General features: G+C 58.7%; 8 protein-coding genes across 8 annotated transcripts; 3 read left to right on the forward strand and 5 right to left on the reverse strand.

The window, feature by feature from the left end:
- Positions 1 to 200: 200 nt before the first annotated feature.
- Positions 201 to 4,473, reverse strand: BDW47DRAFT_130759 (putative transcription factor TFIID complex 145 kDa subunit; the record flags this gene model as incomplete). The annotated part of the gene is made up of 3 exons (XM_024817162.1): positions 201 to 1,128; positions 1,181 to 1,237; positions 1,292 to 4,473. 3 exons carry the CDS (start codon positions 4,471 to 4,473, stop codon positions 750 to 752), a joined length of 3,618 nt encoding a protein of 1,205 aa, XP_024673591.1. The 3' UTR covers positions 201 to 749.
- A 573-nt stretch (positions 4,474 to 5,046) lies between these two features.
- BDW47DRAFT_124271 (RNA methyltransferase) lies at positions 5,047 to 5,961 on the reverse strand (the record flags this gene model as incomplete). The annotated part of the gene is made up of 4 exons (XM_024816223.1): positions 5,047 to 5,291; positions 5,370 to 5,662; positions 5,725 to 5,823; positions 5,882 to 5,961. 4 exons carry the CDS (start codon positions 5,959 to 5,961, stop codon positions 5,047 to 5,049), a joined length of 717 nt encoding a protein of 238 aa, XP_024673592.1.
- A 234-nt stretch (positions 5,962 to 6,195) lies between these two features.
- BDW47DRAFT_124272 (putative Golgi reassembly stacking protein) lies at positions 6,196 to 7,461 on the forward strand (the record flags this gene model as incomplete). The annotated part of the gene is made up of 3 exons (XM_024816224.1): positions 6,196 to 6,366; positions 6,435 to 6,518; positions 6,607 to 7,461. The coding sequence occupies 3 exons, from the start codon at positions 6,196 to 6,198 to the stop codon at positions 7,459 to 7,461; spliced, it is 1,110 nt and encodes a 369-aa protein (XP_024673593.1).
- Positions 7,462 to 7,573: 112 nt separating this feature from the next.
- On the reverse strand, positions 7,574 to 8,767 carry BDW47DRAFT_10664 (MICOS complex subunit MIC26/MIC27). The gene is made up of 3 exons (XM_024812813.1): positions 8,670 to 8,767; positions 8,535 to 8,621; positions 7,574 to 8,483 (listed from the first exon to the last, which is right to left on the reverse strand). Exons 1-3 carry the CDS (start codon positions 8,694 to 8,696, stop codon positions 7,824 to 7,826), a joined length of 774 nt encoding a protein of 257 aa, XP_024673594.1. The 5' UTR covers positions 8,697 to 8,767; the 3' UTR covers positions 7,574 to 7,823.
- A 584-nt stretch (positions 8,768 to 9,351) lies between these two features.
- On the forward strand, positions 9,352 to 10,442 carry BDW47DRAFT_102746 (uncharacterized protein). The gene has a single exon (XM_024811922.1). It carries the CDS (start codon positions 9,466 to 9,468, stop codon positions 10,240 to 10,242), a length of 777 nt encoding a protein of 258 aa, XP_024673595.1. The 5' UTR covers positions 9,352 to 9,465; the 3' UTR covers positions 10,243 to 10,442.
- A 2-nt stretch (positions 10,443 to 10,444) lies between these two features.
- BDW47DRAFT_130765 (M protein repeat protein) lies at positions 10,445 to 15,131 on the reverse strand. The gene is made up of 3 exons (XM_024817163.1): positions 10,966 to 15,131; positions 10,776 to 10,846; positions 10,445 to 10,698 (listed from the first exon to the last, which is right to left on the reverse strand). Exons 1-3 carry the CDS (start codon positions 14,431 to 14,433, stop codon positions 10,578 to 10,580), a joined length of 3,660 nt encoding a protein of 1,219 aa, XP_024673596.1. The 5' UTR covers positions 14,434 to 15,131; the 3' UTR covers positions 10,445 to 10,577.
- A 304-nt stretch (positions 15,132 to 15,435) lies between these two features.
- BDW47DRAFT_10705 (uncharacterized protein) lies at positions 15,436 to 17,369 on the reverse strand. Its single transcript, XM_024812910.1, has 2 exons — positions 15,796 to 17,369; positions 15,436 to 15,739 (listed from the first exon to the last, which is right to left on the reverse strand). Exons 1-2 carry the CDS (start codon positions 17,309 to 17,311, stop codon positions 15,555 to 15,557), a joined length of 1,701 nt encoding a protein of 566 aa, XP_024673597.1. The 5' UTR covers positions 17,312 to 17,369; the 3' UTR covers positions 15,436 to 15,554.
- A 190-nt stretch (positions 17,370 to 17,559) lies between these two features.
- Positions 17,560 to 19,308, forward strand: BDW47DRAFT_10708 (serine/threonine-protein phosphatase 2A activator). The gene is made up of 3 exons (XM_024812914.1): positions 17,560 to 18,258; positions 18,311 to 18,662; positions 18,753 to 19,308. Exons 1-3 carry the CDS (start codon positions 17,621 to 17,623, stop codon positions 19,185 to 19,187), a joined length of 1,425 nt encoding a protein of 474 aa, XP_024673598.1. The 5' UTR covers positions 17,560 to 17,620; the 3' UTR covers positions 19,188 to 19,308.
- The last annotated feature ends 72 nt before the right edge of the window (positions 19,309 to 19,380 follow it).

The following is a 19,380-nucleotide window of genomic DNA, read 5'->3' on the forward strand; positions in this document are numbered from 1 at the left end:
AAACCGTAACCGTAACCGTCCGGGGATGTCAGGGAACATAATAGAGTGAAAGAAGGGAGTAAGTATCATGAAAGGATGAGAGGATGGGAGGAATATGGAAGAAAAGGTGAGAAGAGGAGGAAATATAAATGTAAGTAAAAAGTAAACAATTAAATCAGCCAATGAATCAATCAATCAATCAATCGCATGGAGGGTATCATTCATTCGTTAGCGAATATTTTGCAACAACGACAACAACAACACTATCATCAAGACTGTGGTTTTGGTTTGTGCGTCTTTAGGAAAAGTTATAGGTTCCTTTCGTTTCGTTCCGGTCTTTGTTCCGGATAGACATGTCTGTAGAGAAGAGGGGCCTATATGGCAGGAGGAGCGCCCATAGCGAAGGCAGAATCGCTGACTCGATCTTCGGGTTTCATGGTTCCGTTGAGGAGGGGGCAGAGTCTGTAGTTTTGCGCGGCAATGCGGCCAATACGTTAGCATATCTTATCCTGTTTTGTTCTGGTGTGTTTCTTCTTTTTCTTCTTTTTGTTGGGGAGGCTTTTGGTAAAGAATGCCATGGGTCCAGTGGAATTAGAATGCGATGCGACGCGATGGTCGTCGACGCCTTTTCTTTGGCTTCGTATGTGGGTCCAGGGAATGGAAAGATCGGTACCCATATGTCAGGGAATAGGGGAGTGGACAAGAAGACGGAGGCATGGCTGGACGGGACTCTGTCCGTCCGCGCGATGCTCATCCGCTTCAATGCCATGTCACGGCTGCGGGGATGCAGATTTGGGACCAGGTGTAGTACTACTGCGCAAGCGCCGAGCTCGGGTAACGCTAGGCTTCGCAGCAGAAGGGACGGGGAACGACGAAGCAAAGAACGGGGGAGGGTCCTGGGGGGAAAGAAGGGGAGGGATTTCTGGATTGGGACCCAGTTCATCACGGCGAACGCACTTTTTGTTGGTCTTGATGTGGCCGACCTGGCCGCAGTTGGCACACTTGCGCTGTGTACCGGCTCCTCGGCCGCTGCCGACGCCTCCTTCGGCCGGGGAGTCGCCTGCGGAGGCCCTGGTGGCGCCTTTTTGCTTCTCGCGCGCGAAACGGCGCTCCTTGTTGCGGTTCAAACGGCTGAGTTCTGCTTCGATGCTGGGATGGAATTAGGTGGGGAACGGGGGGATACAGGTACATGGGAGCATACAGTTTCTTGTTGCGGGCATCCACTTCCGGATCGCCGGTAGGTTGCAGAGCATCCAATCTGATAATAATGTCAGTTTGCGAGGACGATTATAACGAAAGAAAAAACACCTACTTCGTGGTCAACGACTCGACCCGATGGCGGTGCTGGATATAATGGCGGATAACACGAGGGTCCCACACCATCGTCTCCTTCTGATAAATCTCGCCCTTGTCGTCTCGGAACGATCGCATGATGCGAAGGACTTTACCCTTTTGGTCTGGCATACTCATCTTACTGAACTGACTGGTGGTCTCATCGTCGCGGCGGCCGGGCGCAGGCGTAGGGGCTTCCGATCGCGGGGTGGGCTTGTTGAAATCGTCCTCGTCGTCCTGGTCCATGTCGCTCTCGCCGCCGTCCGAATGCTCAACGGTGGAGGACAAGCTCGCCTTCTGCGCATCCCAGATGCGTCTGATCGACGTTTCGTAAGACCGCTGCTGCCGTGCCACGTTGTAGCTGTGGCCGCCGAGCTCTTTGAGACGCTGAGCGTCTAGCTTGTCCTCCACACTCTCGCCAACGGCCTTAAACCCGCCCTTCATGGAGGTCTTGAGGAAGCTGAACCCTTCGCCGCGGCGCGTCGGATCTCCCTCCCCATGAAGCTTGAGCATCGCCTTGCCTTGCGACGCGAGAAGGAAATTGCGGGTTGCCTTCCACGGCGCCATTTGCTGCTCAAAGCTCTCGCTCTCCTCGTCGTCTTCGTTGTTGTTCTCGCCGCCGGTCTCGGCGTCGTTCCCAAAGCCGGTGTCGTGCAGGTGCTGTTGGCCAACCTGCATCGACTCGAGGAGACACACGTCCTCGGGTTGGACCCACGACCGAATGGTGTCTTGCTCCGGAACCGGCTCCAGGGGCACCCAGTACTTCGAGTCCTTGTCGTGCTGCAAGAAATCCTTGACCTTTTGCCGGTTCTGCATATCGCTCGTGCCGGGAATGTGAGCGGTGACATCGCTAATGGAGAGGCGCATGTCGCCGCTCTTCTTCAGGAGACGGTATACTAGCATCTTCATGCGGTTCTTCGCGACGGTGGTCACCTTTCGGGAATGAGGGCCGGGCACATCCACCGACGGGAGCTGTTGTCCCGCCACGTACAGATTGTCGATGTTCCGCAGGTAGTAGTCGCTACCCCCGGAGACCGTGCTGCTCCGGACGACCAAAAAGTCGGTGGATTTCGCGTGGTGTTGGAACACGGGGGCGCGGTACATGGAGTTCGAAATGGCGGGGGCGACCTCGCCGGGGTCGACATGACCGAAAATGGAGAAAGGGCTCTTGTCTTGGGGCAACAGAACCGCCGTCTCGCCGATCTCAGCCTTGGGGCGCGTGGGGTCGTCCGGGTTCTTTCGGCGATAATAATTGATGAAGCGATTGGACATGCCGAAGTTGGACATCATTAGCGGAACCTCCTCGGAGTATTCGACCAGGAGGACGTTGGAGTTGTCGGCCGCCGACAGGGCCCGGGTCGAATCGTAGAGCGCCTTGACTTCCTTGCCCCGCTGGTGCTTGCGCTTGATGTACGCCGTGTTCTTGAACCACGAGGTCTGACCCGGTCGGAAGGACAGCGCCGGACGGTGGAATGAGCGCGCCTCGGCCTTGGTGAGTTCGGTCCGGTAGTAGGGCCACTGCAAGCGCAGGGCCGGCATGCCGTGTTCAAGGGTGATGTTGCCCAGCGTGCTCCGGACCTTGTTCTGGTGGTTTTGCTTGAGCATCTCGTAGGCCGAGTCGTTGGAGATGTTGTAGCGCGACAGCAGACGCCGGGTGACGTTGGCATCCATCTCGTCCCGATTCCGTGCGCCCAAGGCCTTGGGCTTCTGGGCCGTCGAGTCCACACCGCGCTCATCCAGCAGCAGGTAGGGGTCGTTCATATCCATGGTGACCTTTTGAGCGATGCGCGACGTGGCCTGCTCGGGGTCATCGACGAAGGGGAAGTCGATATGGGACAGAGCCACCATGTCCATGGGATCTCGGCCCGTCTTGCGCTTCTTAGCCGGACGTGTGGTCTCGGCCATCCAGTCGTCTTCATCCTCAGCATCGCCGTTCGGCTCCCCACTGGGCGGGACGTCAATGTCCATGGCCGACGGCTCTTCGACCTCATCTTTCACATCCCAGTCCATACACACGACGCGAAGATCATCCAACGTAACCCCGCCGGGCAACGTCTCCTCTGCGTCTGTGTCGTGGTCGAGCTCCTCCCGGATTTCGTCCCCGTGACCCTCCTCCGCTTCTTCTTCATCCTCGGAAATTTCACCCACCGCCACGACGCCCAGGTGTTCCGTTTCTAGAGAGCGCTTGTGGGCTTGACCCCCGGCTTTGAAAATTCTCTCCTGGTCCTGGGCCAGCTCAAGGTTGACTTTGCTCGGGATGGTGGGTTTCGGCGGCTTGGGCAATTGTTTGCCGAGGAAAAAGGCTTTCTTATGGGGGATCAGTTCGAGGAATCGCGGCAACGTGTTGCGGTCGAACTTGGGGAACAAGGAGTGCAAGAGCTCTTCGACGTTCTCCGGTGGCGCGGGGGGGTTGTCGGGGCCAATCGAGGACATGGCGAACAGGGCTTGCTGGAGCTTCCAGGCGCGCAGAGCAGCGGGGTCCATGTCTTCCCCGGTGGGACTCAAGATACCCTCGTCCTCCTCCTCTTCTTCTTCCTGGGGGGTTTCCGGTGGAACTTCCGGCATCGGGGTGGGCGTGGGCATCTGCATGGGCGTCGGCATCGACATAGGCATAGGCATCGACATCGGCATCGGCATAGACATCGGCATCGACATGGGGATCGGTTGCGTCTCGAGGGGGGGTATCTGCATCGGTTCCGGCACAGCCGAAGGCTTCTCTTCCTCCTCGAAAAACAGGTCGCGGGTCGAGTCCATATGTTCCGGCTCAGGAGAGGCCGGCCCATCGCCGAAAAGATCGTCGAGTTCATCATCGGGGGCGTGTTGGTCCTCCTGCTGTCCCTCCTGGCCACCAAAGAGATCTTCCTCCTCCGCGCCAAACAGGCCCTTTTCGTCATCATCGTCGGCGGCCTCCTCCGGCGCTAACATCGAAATTCCATTTCCTGCGGGCACCCGGGCTCTCTCCTCTTCTTCGGGAAGTTCGTCGTCGCTGAAATCTTCGTAATCGACGGCGTCGTCGGCCTTTTCGCCCGGGTCGAGGTCGCGTTGCAGGAAGTCGAAGGACGGGCCGCCTGAGCCGAAGGAGGGGCCGTTCATCTGTCGCATGACATTTTCAAACTCGGTATCCTCCGGCTCGGGAGCCGTAGTCTCTGTAGCGTGCGGCATGGTGGTGGTTGAGAGAGTGTGTGGTTTGGTAGTGGGGGTGGAGAGGTTGATAAATAGAGGCGAAAGTTGATCGCGTTGTAAGAGTTTAATCACCGGTTCACAGAAAGTGGAATGAGCAAACCGGGAGGGAGGAGTGAGAGTTAAGAGAGAGGGTGCATGGAGAGCCGGTGGGGAGCATACCCAGACTCCAATAGCCCATGAATAGAGAGAATGGAACAGGTGAAGAGAGTGAAGAGTGAAGTGAAGGAGGAAGAGAGAGAGAGAAGCGGATGAGAAGATGGAGTCGTTGCCAAGACTGCGGTGTCGCTAGTCCCGTTGGGGAAATAAGCTCTGCGGTCACTGGCAGGTACCTCCGAAGTACCTCAATTTGGGGGGCTACTGCTAGGTTAGCGCGGTATCTCAGAGGTACCTTACTGTAATTCAGATATAGGTCTTGTCTCCAACAAGACAATATCTGCAATGTATACTACACAACAATGACATACAATCTACATATTGTCAAACACGTGATTAAACCGCCAGCCAGGGTATCACTATCATACAAGAGTTAAAAAAGAGAAAGAGAGAGAAACATCACTCAAGATTGAACCCCCCGTAGTACACACACAGCGCCTTGCTAGCCCCTTCCATACAGTAGTGCATCACCATCGCAGGGCGCCCAGCGGGAACAAACTTAGCCAGCTGTTTCATATCCGACGTGCGCGGGAGAAACAGAACCAGGTGCTCCGAGAAGGCCGAAAACTCCGTATACAGCGTTTCCAGTGAGTAGGGCTCCATAGTCTTGAGGTTGAAGACCTGATCCGATCGGTATCCGGGACCTACACAGGGCACATCTCAAGTCAGCCACCGTCTCAGGAGGAATCGAACTGAAGGAAGGGTTGAGGATCTCGACATACCTCCCCACGGCGGACTCGCAAAGATAATACTATACGGCGCCAGATCTTTGAGCTGATTCTTCAGAATGTGGAAGCAGTCGCCCTCAAACCAGGTGATCTGGTCAGCCACCCCATAGATCTTGGCGTTGTGCTTCGCGCACCGCAAGACAGCCGGGTTCTTCTCGATGGCGTAGACGCGCTTCCACTTCCCAGACAGCGCAAATGCGATCGAGTTGCCCCCCGCGCCGGCAAAGGCGTCGACCAGGACGCTACGTCCGGGGGGGACGGAGCTGGCTATATGATCTGCGATTTTACTAGAAAAAGTAAAAAAGTAATCCGTAAGCGAATGGCGTCGTGTGGATAGAGGACTCCTTACGTTGCCACTGGCTCCGGAGTCACCCCAAACCAGGCATCATCGGTCAACCAGATCCCCTGGTCATATTTGGAGAAGATGTTATGGCGTTGTCGCCAGTAGCTGGGTAATCGGTTAGCTTCCATTTGAACGACCGGTGCGGAAGAGGGAACGATCGCACTTTTGAATGTCCCATGGGACTTCACTGATATGGTTGTAATGGTGGACCTCAGAGGGTGCCTCTCCATCAGAATCGCCCATCGCTCATAGTACTCTCTTATTTTTTTCTCGCTTTACACCCTTTTCAACGCCGCGCAGAAGAAGAGGACGAAGATGATGAAAGTCAGGATCGATCCCGATAACGCGGTCGATAGCGTGTTTGTCCGGTTTGCACCCGATCTATCCATCCAACAGACCACCGAGTCCAACTGCGCCTCGTGAAGTCTCCCAACAACCTGTCCAGACGACACGATCCCACACTGAACTCGATCCAGCATGTTTGGAGCCTTAAACCGCTTTATCGGCCGGCTGGACGCGGAGCCCGTCCAGCACGCGCAGTCCCCCCACGACAACGCCTTTGGGTTCCAGGTTCTCCGCAACAAAGACGCGGAGCTCCCTCTGGAGCCGTGGTTTGATTTCATCGTGGGGATCAACGGACGGTTGATTGTGAGTTTGATAGGAAGAAGCAAACAGGAGACAAAAGAAAAGGGCGAGAAACTGACGGTGTTATCCAGGACGACCCAGACCCCTCCCTATTCGCGACCGAAGTGCGCAACTGCGCAGGAGGAAACGTGAGCTTTGAGATATGGAGCGCAAAGGTACGCCACTACCTTTCACCAGACGAATATACAAAGCGACAAACAGACAGAGACCAGCCATAACGGTACACTAACACCCAACCAACAGGGCCAACGCACCCACACCGTAACCCTCCCCATCCCCCCAACCAACCCAACCCTCAACCTCGCCCTCCAACTCGCACCCCTCTCCTCCACCCAAAACATCTGGCACGTCCTCTCCATCCCATCCCCGCTCAGCCCGGCCTACCGCGCAGGCCTCCTCCCCCACTCAGACTACATAATCGGCACCCCGAGCGGCACCCTCCGCGGCGAATCCGCCCTCGGCGAGCTCGTCGAAGAGCACCTCAACCGCACGCTCGTCCTCTGGGTCTACAACAGTGAATTCGACGTCGTGCGCGAAGTCGAGCTGGTGCCTACACGCGGCTGGGGCGGGGAGGGCGCCCTGGGCGCTGAACTCGGCTTCGGGGCGCTGCATAGGCTTCCAGTTGGGCTGGGCGAGGAGGTCGAGGGACCCGGTGAGGTTGTCTTTGAGACGCGCGAGGATGGGTCGTCGGAGCCTCTTGCGAATCGCCTCTTCCAACAGCAGCAGCAGCAGCAGCAGCAGGCAGACACCGGAAGCGCAAGCGGAAGCGGAAGTCAATTCCTGATGCCAGCGACGATGGCCTCGCCGCCGCCGTTGGCGGGGTCAGTGTCACCGGCAGCGAGCCAGTCGCCGTCTGGGACGCGGCGTGGTGGAGGGAGACGTGCGGGCGCGGGGGGTGTCTCGCCCAGTCGGGCATTTGATGAGTACTTTGCGGAGGGGGAGCAGAAGAGTAAGGAGCAGGATTATGCGCCTTCACGGCGGGGGACGCCGCTGGCGCCGCCGCCGCCTAAGGTTGGAGTGCAATCTCCTCCTCCCCCGCCTCCCAAGGCCGGGGTGCAGTCTCCGCCGCCGGCTGAGGCGGAGGGTGGATCCGCGTGATGTGTTGAGCTGGCCCGGATAGACCTATGATATTCAGATTACAATGAACGCATTCTACAAGCGGCTTATTACTTTTTTTTTTCGTAAAGTAATACTGGGACAAGAGGGAGAGGAAAATCTAGGAAATCCTTCCGATCTAAATGTAGAGTACAGATAATGCCAAAGGAACCAGATAGAAACAACGGGATACAACGACCCGCACGTCCGCTAAACAGGGAAGGGAAAATGTCAACCGAGGGGTTGTTTTAACAGAGGAAATCCACAGATCGGGAGCAGAGCGAGGAGAGATAGATAGACAGGTAGACAGAGAGGGAGTGGGAGAAATGGGAGAGGAAGGCGGAAGAAGAAGGTAGTTGGTCAAGTTAATGACCCTTGCTGACAACCTCCTCCAGCTTCTTGCGGACGTCCCCGATCTTCTCCTCCATCATGGCACGGGTCATGGCGCTGTGGGCCAGACCAGTGGACCAGATGTGCTGGGCATTGTTCCGCAGGGCGAGATGCTGCTCAGCGACGGCAGGGACCTGCTTCTCGTACTCCCAGACGAGGTCGGAGACGTTGCGCATGGTGACGGGGAGCAAAGACCAGGCGGCGACGGTGCCAAAGGCCAGCGGGGAGGCCGAGCGCAGGATGATGCCGCGGTTACGGGCGACGATGGAGCCGGCCATGGCGGCGACGACGACGTAGGCGCCGCCGGGGAGGAGACGCTCGCCGGACTCCGGGGAGGGAGCCAGGGCGGCGATGGTGTTGGTGAAGGCGTTCTCGACGTTGAGGGCGCGGGCGAGGATGTCGTTGAAGCAGGTCTCGGCGGCGAGGGAGTTCTTGTAGAGGAAGACACGGGCCTGGCGGACCTGGGCGGTCAGGATGTCGGTGGGGGTCGGAGCGGAGGACGCGGGAGCGGGAGCGGCGGACTTGGTCGGGAGCTCGACGGGGAGGGTAGGCTCCTTGGGGGTGTCGACGGGGGCGGCGACGGGGGGGGCGACGGGGGAGACAACATCGGAGAGATCATCGTAGATGGGTTTCCGCTAGTTGTATGAGCCGGATGCACTCACGTTGGAGTTGGAGGAGCTACATACCTGGTCCCGGGGCTCTTCGGCAAACGCGGTGCGCCGGGGATAGAGGGCGACACCACCGGCCAGAAGGGTGGCGGCGAGGGGGGTAGCCTGGAGGTCAGTTGCAATGTTTTTTAGTGAGAGGAATTGATCACATACCTGAGAGAAGACCGGACGGAAAGACATGGTGGGTGGATGGTGGGTGAAGAAGGTGAGGTCGTGAAGGAGAAGAGAGAGAAAGAAAGCGTGCGAGTTGCGGGTCACGGGAATGACCGGTGCCAAGACAATTCGATTTCTAGCTTCTTATGTATTGTCTTCTATATATTCTATGGTACCCATCTATATAATATTGATTATTGTTATCTTATGTGTGATCGAGATGTAGATATCAACATATTCCATATGATAAAATACATAATTAGAAAAATATTGTAGACAGTTGGTGAATAAGATAGACATGAAGAATCAATATCATGATCATACACTTCGACTTCACGTCACCCGACAAATACTCAGTGCAACATATATAAGTTACACCTGCACTCCTCAGAAATAACGAAAAGATAACTTAAGAAAACAGGAAAAAGCAAGAAATACATCCCGTAACTAACAAGATTCAATCATTCCATCCGTCAAAAACAAGACAGGGTACCGACCGAGACAAGTGCTGGTGGCGTCTGCATCAATCCTGCTATTGGACTGGTTTGAGACTGTCTTAACCATTCATTATACAATAACTTACACTCTCTACATACATAGTTTAATAGATAGATATATATATCGTCGGATGTCCGGCGCATTTGCTCCTTCTATTCTTTGATTCTCTGTCTATTAAATCCCGTCATGGTCGATATCCCACTATATATCCTGGATATACTCCCTCCTTAATATCCAACATCTAATCCCTAATCCCTAATACAATATATACTACGATATATAATATAATATATAAGAAATGCCCACAATCAACATCATCAACGACTCCGACCACCTCTCCTTCGTCTCCTCCGTCCCCTCCTTCACTCCCCACTCTCATCCACCCCGTCTCCGTCACTCTCCCTCCATCGCCAACCTCTCCCGCTGGGTCGTCAATCGCCTCTCTCGCCGTTCCTTACGAGAGGAATATACTGGGTCAGATAGACCAGATCTTTCTCATTTCGATCATCTCAATGACAATAACGATACCAATCACGACAATAACCCACAAGCCAACCCTCACCATGGATACAATCGACGAAGACGACCCCATCGCGCCTTAGCCCTCAAAGAAGAAACCAACGAAGATAACGACCCTCACGACAACGGTGAAGATGAAGAATCAGAAGCAGAAGACTCCGACGAAGAACGCCTCAAAGAAGAATACGCCGCCTACTGTCGCGCCTTTACCGGGTCCGGGTGTCCTGATCATCGTTCACCCCCCCGGGCGCGCTGGACGATGGAGGCTTCCCATCACCCAGGGATAGTATCAGGGTCGTCATCTCCGGTACTATCACCAGCACCAGCACCAGCAGCAACTGCAGAAAGAGGAGAAGAGGAGTACGGCGTGCCCAGTCCATACTTGGATAATCTCGATGAATCGCATCCCCAGTTACAACCACCCCCGCGCATTCTCACTCCCGCCCTCTACGTCCAAACGCAAGCGCAAGCGCAACAGCGCAAACACCCCACCGAGGACCCTCCCGTTCGGCCCTGGTGGTCCACGGCGGGGAGGTGGGTGTGCGCCCGTCCGTGACCCAGGCAGGGCCAGTACCCGCAAAGGCCCGGGTCATACGCACATGCCCCTTCTCGGGGCGTACAGCCAACCCTAAACTTGACGCCACCGACAGCACAGCAGTCATCCGCTCAAGCCCGAAAAAGCATGGGGAAGAGAACCCAAAATGAAAGGTGAAGAGAAAGAAAAAAAAAAAAAAGAAGAAAAAGAAAGAATAAAAAACAGGGGTATCCTGATTATCTGATTATACATACAATTCTTCCTAGCCAATACAACATTATCCGAATACCATCCTGTCCACCTTGAACAAAGGAAAATGAGTGACTCCTCCAGCCCCACCGGTTTCATCACCCTTCTTACTCCGGTCGCGTCTTCACTTCCGCGCTGGAGAGCACCCGCTCGAGCCCTGGCGTCGACGTCTGACTCCGCATGTGGGGAGTCCCGCGTTGGGACAGCTGCGTGAGCTCGCCAATCAACCTGTTTCCATCCGTCAGCCATCGGACTCAATTAAAACAAATCAAAGGAAAAAGAAGAGAAAAGAGAAAAAGCCGTACCGTCGGTGCTCATCATACCAATCATCGTTGGCCGAGCGAATATGCTTAAGCTGCTCCTGAATGCTGGCCATCTGATAGGGAGAGAGAAAGAGGAAAACTCCGGTCAGCCATGGGCTCGCTGGTCAAGAGAACGGTCCCAGATCGAGGAAAAGGAAAAAAAGCCAGGATTGGATTGACGGGGAGTGCCCACCGTTCCCTCGATGGATGAACCAAGATCCTCACCTTCTCCGGCCGGACTGCCCGCCTCTCCGCCCGCCGCCGCCTTCTTCTCGTCCTCGGACGCCCATCGGCTGCCCTCCAACCCCACCGACGGATCTTTACCCTCGCCCTGCACCGCCCGCAGCGCCTCGAGGTCCGCTTCCAGCTCCCGCACACGCTTGCGGCTGCTGGCGATCGCCGAGTCCACCTCGCCCAGCTGGTTCAGCAGCGACATGTTCTTGTCGATCTGGTCGTTGAGATCCCGCTCGCCTTCCGACAGCTTGTCGCTCAGCGTCTTGTTCTGCGCTTGGAGCTGGTCCAGCGCCCCCGTCGCCTGCTCGTGCTTGCCCTTCACCTGGTCCAGTTGCTCCTGCGACGCGCTGAGCTGCTGCTGGAGCGCCGCCAGGTCCGACGGCCGGTCCGCCGACGCCGCCACCGACTGCTCCAGCTCCGCCACCCGCGCGGCGGCCGCCTCGTGCTTCTGCGCCCACTCGGCCTTCTCGGCCTCCAGCTGGCTCAGGGCCGTGTGGTGCTGGCTGGCCTGCTCCTCCCGCGCCGCGACCGCCGCCTGCTCCGCTGCGGCGAGCTTCTGCTCCAGCTCCGCCACGGTGGACGTCAGTCCGTCCACGGCCGAGTTATCCGGCACGGCCGTCGTCTGTGCTTCCGCCAGCTGGCTGTGGACCGCCGCCAGGGCCGCCTCGTGCGACTGCCGCAGTTCGTCGAGCTTGGCTGTGTGGGCCTCCTCCAGCTCCGCCCGCAGGCCCGAGAGCTTCGCGTCCTGGGTGCTGAGGATCGCCTCGATCGCCTGGCTGTGCTCGGCGTCGGCCTCGGAGGTGCGGGAGGTGCGGGACGTGGTCAGCTCCGCCTCCAGCTGAGCCTTGGTCTCCGCGAACTCCTTGTGAAGATCGGCGACGGCCTGGTCCCGGGACTCGGTGTGGGTGGCGATCTCCGCAGCGTGGCGCTCGCGGGTCGACTGGAGCTCCGCCTCGAGGGCCTGGACCACCTCCGCGTGGCTCGACTCCAGGCGCTTGTTCGTCGCCAGCAGCTCATCGTACTTGGCCTGGAATTCCTGCAGGGCGTGGGCGTCATCGGCGCCCGCGGCCGCCGTCTGTGCCTGCGCCAGCGCCGAGGCATGCTCGGCCTTGAGCGTGTCGAGCGCCTGGGCGTGTTGCTCCGCCGCGGTCGCGGCGTCCGCCCGCTGAGCCTCGAGGGCCTGCTCCGCGGCGGCGACCCGGTCCTCCAGGGTCTTGTGCTGGCTGGCCTGCTCGGCATCCTTGGCCTGGGTCTGGGCCTCGAAGGCGATGAGGCTCTGCTGGAGGGCCTCGGCCTCGGCCTGCTTGCTCTGGATCTCCGACTCGAGGGTCTTCATCTCAGTCCGATCGGCCGACAGCTGTGACTCCAAGGCGCCCACCTTCTCCTTGAGCGACTCGATCTCCTGCACGGCCACGGCCTCGGCCTCGTGGGCCCGGTCCTCCCCAACCTGCTGCGCGGACTGCTCGGACGCGTCCAGCTTCTGCTGCAGCGACTCCAGCTCCGCGCGGTGCGTCGCCTGCAGCTCGGCGAGGGCGTCGTCGCGGCCCTTGGCAGCGTGGGCTTCGGCCGCATCCAGCGCGTCCCGGAGTTCCTGCAGCTGCTGCGCGTGCGAGGTTCCGGCCGACTCCGCCGAGGCCGCCGCGTCCTTGGCCGTGGCCAGTTCCTCGGCGTGGGACGCGGCCGCGGCCGCGACCGCCGCCTCCTGCTCCGCCTTCAGCGTGGCGACGGCGGCGTCGTGGGCGGCGTTCAGTTCCTGGATCTTCTGGTCGAGCTCCTTGCCGGCCGCGTCGCGGGCCTCCTGGAGCTCGGCCTGCGCCTTCTCGGCCGCCTGCTTCAGGTCGGCGACTTCCTGCTCCTTGCCGGCCAGGAGCGCGGCCGAGTCCTCGGTGCCTGTGGACGCCGCGTGAGCCGCCGCCAGCTGCGACTCGAGTCCGGCGACCTTCTCCTCGAGGGCGGCCACGGACTGCTGGGCGGCCTGCTGGGCGGCCTCGGATTCCTGCTCCTTGGCGTGGTGGAGCTTATCCATCTCGACGTTGAGGTCCTTGATCACCTGGTCTCGACCCTTGAGCTCGCTCTCCAGGTCATCCAGCGCCTGCGCCTTGTCCTCCTCGAATCCCTTGGCGGCGGCCTCGTTGCGCTGCTTCTGGGACTCCAATTCCTCCGCGAGCCCGGCCAGTTGCTGCTGGAGGGATTCGAGCTGCGTCTGGTGCGTCTGCTTCAGCTCCTCGAGGGCCGCCGCGGCCTGGTCGTCGCCCTGGGCAGCGGCCGCCTTCGCCGCCTCGTCCAAGTCCCGGGCGGCCTTCTCCTCGACGTCCTTGCGCGCCGCCTCGGCGGCCTCGAGCTGGGCCTCGATGGCCTGCAGCTGCTCGGTGTGACGGGCCGTCAATTCCTGGAGGGCCGCGGCATGCTGCTCCTGAAGTTCCTGGGTCGCCGCCTCGCCGCCCTTGGCGTCGGCGGACTCGCCGCCCTTGGCGTCGGCGGACTCGCCGGAGAGCGACAGTTGCGTGAGGCGCTGGTTCACCTCGTCCAACTCGGTCTTGAGACCGGACACGGTGGCCTCGCTCTCGGTGAGTTTCGCCTGGAGTGTCTGCAGTTTCTCCTCGTCCTCGGCACTCCGGGCCGCGGTGGCGGGTCGCCGGGTGGCCGTGGTGGTTGGCCGGGTGGTGGTGGTGCTCGTCCGCGGAGCCGTGGTGGAGGTCGCGGGGCGGGCGGTGGTACCGGCGGTGGACGTGCGCGCGGCGGGGCGGGTCGCGGTGGACGGGGCCCGGGCGACGGACGACCGCTTCTCGGCGGTGGAGGAGGCGGCGACACTGGACCGGCGATCGACGGTGCTGGTGCTGGGCCGGGTGGACGGGCGGGTGCTGGCGGTGCCGGCGAGCGACATGCGTTTGGCGGTGCCGGCGATGCCCCGCTTCTCGTCGCCGGAGCTGGCAATGGAGCGGGCCTTCTCATCGGCGGAGCTGCTGACCGAAGCGCGCGACCGGTGGGAGGCGGTGGTCGAGGTGCTGAGCGGGCGGCGAGTCGAGCTGGTGGTGGAGGTGGTGGACGGCCGGGTGGGAGGGCGGCTCAGGGTGCCGCCGGTGGTGGAGGTGCGGGCCGTGGTGGTCTTGGAGGTGCTCGAGATGGAGCTGGGCCGCTTCGCCGCCGTCGTACCGGACACGGGACGCTTGGTGGCCGTGGTGGATTTGGCGGGGGAGGTCTTGACATTTTCCTTGTCCTTGGTGGCGTCCGGGCTGGTGACGGGCTCTTCACTGCCGGAGAGGACGGTCGAGTCGACGGGGGTGGCCGGGGGAGCGGTGTCCGAGTCGACCTCGGCGGGAGCCTCGGTCGGGGCAGGCGCCTCCGCGGGGGGGGCTTCCGCGGCAGGGACCTCCGCAGGGACCTCCGCAGGGGCGGCGGTTGGGATGGGCTCTTCCGTCGAAGCCATCTTGTATTTGTCGAAGGGAGAGAGAGAGAGGGAGAGAGTCAGAAAAGTCAGGGACTGACGAATCGGGGGAGGGACTCTTCAGCAGGAATCTAGCGAAAAGGAGGTTCCCGTTAGTCTGGGGGAACCCAAAAAAGAAAAAGAAACGAGACAGAGAAAAATAGACAACGTCGCGTTCGGTTCAATGCCGCGATATTCCAAGTGTCGGCGTGCGGACGGACAATCAGGTCATTGGCAGAGAAGGAGACGAGAGAATCGGAGCGAGAGCGAGCGAGAGAGAAGGGAACCGGAGAAGACGCTGAGCTGGCCTGGAGTCGGAAAGCAGAATGACGATCGGCCGCCAGAGGCAGCTGCGATGGAGACTGTTCTCCTTTTCGGGACGGCCGAGATCCACCGGGTTGTCAACACACGCTTCCTCTCTCACGATTGTCTTGTGTCTTGTGTCTGGAAGGATTATGTCTGCCGTTGAAGATGACCTGTCCGTCTCACGACACGAACTGAATGCGACGCTGTGTATGGAGAAGGGGGGAGGGGGTACTAGAGTGGAGGGTGATAGGTACCTGCAGGGGTAGTGTAGTGTGATTCCGGGGGAATGCAGATCAGGAGGGCGATGGAGGGGCAATTCAGAAGAAAGAGAAAAGAGGGATGAAATATTAAATACAGTAATAGAGAGAGAAGTAGAGAACAGAAGAAAGAGAAGAGAGAAGTAGATGGATGAAGAAAGAGAAGAAGAGATGAAGTGAGAGAAGAAGAAGAAAGAGAAGAGAAGAGAAGAGAGAAGGGAAGAAAGAGTGGAAAGTCGAGAGGGAGAGAAAGAGGAGAGACTAGTGGATGGGGACACCTCAGGCACACCGGGTGATCTATCGATTACTTCTGTCTATGGTACCTCTATATACTCCCGATTATATATTTTTTTATTTCTTGATTCTATAGTCTCACCTGAAACCACTGAAACCCCGAATCTCTGTCATTGTTTGTTGTGGTCTCCTGAAACCCTCGTTCCAGGGGCTCCACCTGCTCGACCCATGGTTCGTTGAGCTGTAGTGGTCGTAGTGGTACTGCAGTGGTTGGAATAAGATAGTAGAAATTATACAAAAATAGAACTGGGTATCTCGATCATCATCTCAATTCTCGCGCACACTCGATAACCATCGCCATTTCCGTTGTCCCTCCCTGTCGTGGAGCTCATGGCCGTGCTGCGTCAGGATGCGATCCCGTAACTGGCACGCTTGTTCCCGCAGTTCCAACGCGGTACGACCGAGGAGTCGTCGACCCGACTGGGTGAGGATCCGATAGTATCGATCCGGGCCTGACATCTGTCAGTTGGGTGCCGTGAGGGAAGAAAGGCGGAGCGGGAAAGCATACCTTGGTATCGCTGTAGACCATCCAGTAAAGCCTGCCCTTCGTCGTTCGTCCACGGCTTGCGACCATAAGGGAAAGCCAGATCGCGGAGTGTGCCCCCTCCGATGGGGCCCCCGGGGCCCTCGGGGGCCTCCCGGGCCTCCGGTTCCAACGCCCGCGACTCCAAGGCCGCTTGGAGTTTGGCCAGCGACTTTTCCAACCATCGCAGCTCCTTCTGCCGCCCCTCCATCTGCCTCCGACCCGCCAACGAGCCCAGCCGTCGACAGAACCAGGAGAGCAGGGCCAACGCCCGACGGAAATGTCGTCGCGCCGCCGGATACCGTCCCCCGGCAATATAGTAGGCTCGGAAGCATTGCTTCACCACCTTGTAGGCCCAGTCGATCGCTCGGGCTCCAAACCCATCAAGAAGGTCCCGACGCTTTGCCGGATTCGTCAGCTCGTAGATGACGTCCATGACCTGGTCCCCTTCCTGTTGGATCACGGCGAGGAGGTCGTCGAACTGCGCCGCGCTCTCGGACCCGGGCGTGTCGCCTGCCCGGAGCGGCGTAATGACAGCGCGCTTGTAACTGTCTCGGAAGAAGTCGACGGCACCCTTGACGTCTCCCAGGTAGTGCTCCACGGATGGCACCTTGATTTTCCGGAGCACGCCCACCACGGCGATCAGCGTCCTCCAGTTATCCTCTTGGCCCCCCAAATGCTGCGCTTGGTCAAACCAGGTCTCCTGAACCGACTCAGGCGCAACCACCAGGGCCCGATCGGTCGTTTGGGTCTGGTCATGGGAATCCGGAGATGCTTCGGATCGCGCAGGCGACGACGCGCGCGGAGGGACCTCTATCCGTACTCGTGACGGAGACCGGGCCCGGCGCCGCTGACGACGGTATGTGGGACTAGAAAGATGATCAGGATTGTCGCGATGGGGCGCAGTCTGATCCCGATCGTGCGTATTCTGCTGTTCTTGTTCGTCCCCCAGGCCATCCACCGTAGCGGTCTTCCTTTTCTTCGTCGCGGTCTCGTGCGCCACCGCTTGTTGCCCATCCGGTCCCTCATCGCTCTCATTGTATTCCTCCAACGGCTCCTGACTCACTTGCTCACTTCCTTCGGAGCCCTGTCCATCTGATACCCATTCCTCCTCCTCCGCCTCTGGCTCTGGTTCTTCCACTTCGGACGTCTGCTCTTCTTGCCGCAACGAATCTCGCAGGGGGGACGAGTTCTCCGGTGCCTCGTGTTGTAGTCGCCGCGACCGTCGCGGTGTAGGTTCTGCTTCGGGTATGTGTAGAGTCTGCGGTGGTGTGTGCCCGGGGGCCGGAGGGGAAGGCGTGCGATTTTCCGGCGACACAGGAATCTGCCAGATATCGTCCCGATTTTCAGGGACGCCTTGACTCTCTCCCCCATGCGTCGCGCGGCGGGAATTTCGGACAGGTCGATCGCGTTGTTTGCGGCTGGTGCTGGAACTGTTGATGCTGTTGAGGATGTCGAGCGCGCGTCCGGAAGCTCTGAAGCTGCGGTTTCTGCGAGCCATGCTGAATTAGATTGAGAATTTGATACCCACGTAGACAGTATAAAAGACTGAATAGCCAGACCCGGGCACCAGCCGGTCAATGGGGTGGGATTCACATAAATAAACAGAGAGAAAGAGAGAAAGAAAGAACGAGCTCAGGCTAAAGCGGAGAAGATCCGCTCCCGTGATCGGGCTTATCGATAGCAGCGTCATCGTTCTATACTCGATCCTTTTCATCCAGTCTCTTTCTCAATTCCACAACTTCTTCACAGCTCAGGATTATTCATTCTTCTGTACTGAATTCTAATAACTGGAATACTACGATAAAAAATGGCCACGGACAATCCAGTCCGCGTTCTCCTCCCCCTCGCCCCCTCCGACGCCGAGGGGCACCGGTTCATTAAGCCCACCAAGAGGATCCACGAACACCCCGACGTGTCCGACTTTCTCTGCTCGCGCGCCTACGTCGATCTCATGACGTTTTTACTGCAATTGAATCGATCGATGCTCCCTCGCAAGCTTCCAGACGGCAGCGTCCAGGCGTGGCCGCTGAACTCGGACGCCGTGGGGTTCTCCGCTCCCGTCCGACAGCTGCAGCTGCTACTATCCAAGCTGGAGGGGATCCTGTCTGAGGTCCCACCCGACACCGGCCCGCGTCGTTTCGGAAATGTGAGCTTTCGAAAGTGGTACCAGATTGTGGAGAGCCGAGCGACAGACCTACTGGAGGAATGCCTGTCGGCGGAGATGCTGCATATGCGATCTCCGTTAGATCCCGAGGGTCCTACCGCGGAGGAGGAGCTGAAGGCGTACTTTCTGGGTAGCTGGGGTAGCCCGCAACGCTTGGACTATGGGACGGGGCACGAGTTGAGCTTCCTGGCGTTTCTGGGTTGCATCTGGAAGCTGAATGGGTTTCCGAAGAGTGGTCCTGGGGTCGAAGAGAGGGAGATTGTCCTGGGAGTGATGCAGCCGTTCGTCCCTTCTAATATATCCCCCCCGGTAAAGAAAGTACTAACTATCTAGATACTTTGAGCTGGTGCGCACCATCATCAAATCCTACACCCTCGAACCAGCAGGCTCCCACGGCGTCTGGGGTCTTGACGACCACTCCTTCATCCCATACATCTTCGGCTCCGCCCAGCTCGCCCCCGCCATCTCCGAGTCCGATCGTGTCCCAGAGGAGGGCTCCTTACCAGATGCGCCCGATCCTAGCGGCGTCGCCAAAGCGAACATCGTCGCGAGAGAACGCATCACAAACCTATACTTCTCCGCCGTGGGATTCATCTATGACGTGAAAAAAGGGCCCTTCTGGGAACACAGCCCCATGCTCTTCGATATATCAGGCATCCGCACCGGCTGGGCCAAAATCAACAAAGTATATCCCCCCCTTCCTTTTCCCCCGTCCTTTTTTATCTTATTTTTTTATTTTACTATAGATGGTTAATTAATCAATAAATAATCTTAGGGCATGATCAAAATGTACAACGCCGAAGTCCTCTCCAAATTCCCCGTCGTGCAACACTTCCCCTTCGGCTCCCTCTTCAGCTGGGACCGCGATCCCAGCGCCATCCCCCCACCGCAAACTGCACACACCTCGTCCACGTCCCAGCCTCGACCGAGCGCCCCCGCCGCCGCAGGACCAGGCACCAAAGCACCATGGGCGACGGCAACAGGGCAACCAACAACAGCGCCGCCTCCAGGCGGAACCGCCGCGCCCTGGGCCGCCGCTCGAGGGCCAGCCGCCCCTCCGTCCAGAGTGCAAATGCCGACCTCGCTAACGGATACGTCTCGATTACCGCCTGGGCCGATGGCGCCCACGCGCGCTCCCTGGTCTAGCTCCCCGTCGCCGGGTCCAAGCCCTGATGATAGACCGGATGTGGTGACCAAGGCTCCTTGGTGAGATATCACGAAAGGGGGCTCCGAGGCGCATTGTATATACCGACCACCTACTACCTACCTACCTACTAGCTACGTCATATAACACGAACAAGAGCCCTAAGTAATACAGCCTTCACATGCGATAGAAGCGGCAACTGGATATGTGGATGGGTCTAACAGAAACGGGGGTATCATGATATAAACGCCGCAGTAAT

The sequence above is a fragment of the Aspergillus candidus genome, assembly GCF_002847045.1.
Source record: "Aspergillus candidus strain CBS 102.13 unplaced genomic scaffold BDW47scaffold_12, whole genome shotgun sequence".
Taxonomy (NCBI): Eukaryota; Fungi; Ascomycota; class Eurotiomycetes; order Eurotiales; family Aspergillaceae; genus Aspergillus; species Aspergillus candidus.

Bases quoted from the DNA above. Each gene is read 5' to 3' on its own strand.
- BDW47DRAFT_10664 (XM_024812813.1), bottom strand. From the start codon at position 8,696: ATGTCTTTCCGTCCGGTCTTCTCTCAG. The intron at 8,622-8,669 runs GTATGTGATCAA...ACTGACCTCCAG, and splicing joins TCCGTCCGGTCTTCTCTCAG to GCTACCCCCCTCGCCGCCAC. The intron at 8,484-8,534 runs GTATGTAGCTCC...TCATACAACTAG, and splicing joins CCGAAGAGCCCCGGGACCAG to CGGAAACCCATCTACGATGA.
- BDW47DRAFT_102746 (XM_024811922.1), top strand. From the start codon at position 9,466: ATGCCCACAATCAACATCATCAACGACTCCGACCACCTCTCCTTCGTC.
- BDW47DRAFT_130765 (XM_024817163.1), bottom strand. From the start codon at position 14,433: ATGGCTTCGACGGAAGAGCCCATCCCAACCGCCGCCCCTGCGGAGGTC. The intron at 10,847-10,965 runs GTGGGCACTCCC...TCTCCCTATCAG, and splicing joins GTTCATCCATCGAGGGAACG to ATGGCCAGCATTCAGGAGCA. The intron at 10,699-10,775 runs GTACGGCTTTTT...GGATGGAAACAG, and splicing joins TGGTATGATGAGCACCGACG to GTTGATTGGCGAGCTCACGC.
- BDW47DRAFT_10705 (XM_024812910.1), bottom strand. From the start codon at position 17,311: ATGGCTCGCAGAAACCGCAGCTTCAGAGCTTCCGGACGCGCGCTCGAC. The intron at 15,740-15,795 runs GTATGCTTTCCC...GACAGATGTCAG, and splicing joins TGGTCTACAGCGATACCAAG to GCCCGGATCGATACTATCGG.
- BDW47DRAFT_10708 (XM_024812914.1), top strand. From the start codon at position 17,621: ATGGCCACGGACAATCCAGTCCGCGTTCTCCTCCCCCTCGCCCCCTCC. The intron at 18,259-18,310 runs GTTCGTCCCTTC...CTAACTATCTAG, and splicing joins GTCCTGGGAGTGATGCAGCC to ATACTTTGAGCTGGTGCGCA. The intron at 18,663-18,752 runs GTATATCCCCCC...AAATAATCTTAG, and splicing joins GCTGGGCCAAAATCAACAAA to GGCATGATCAAAATGTACAA.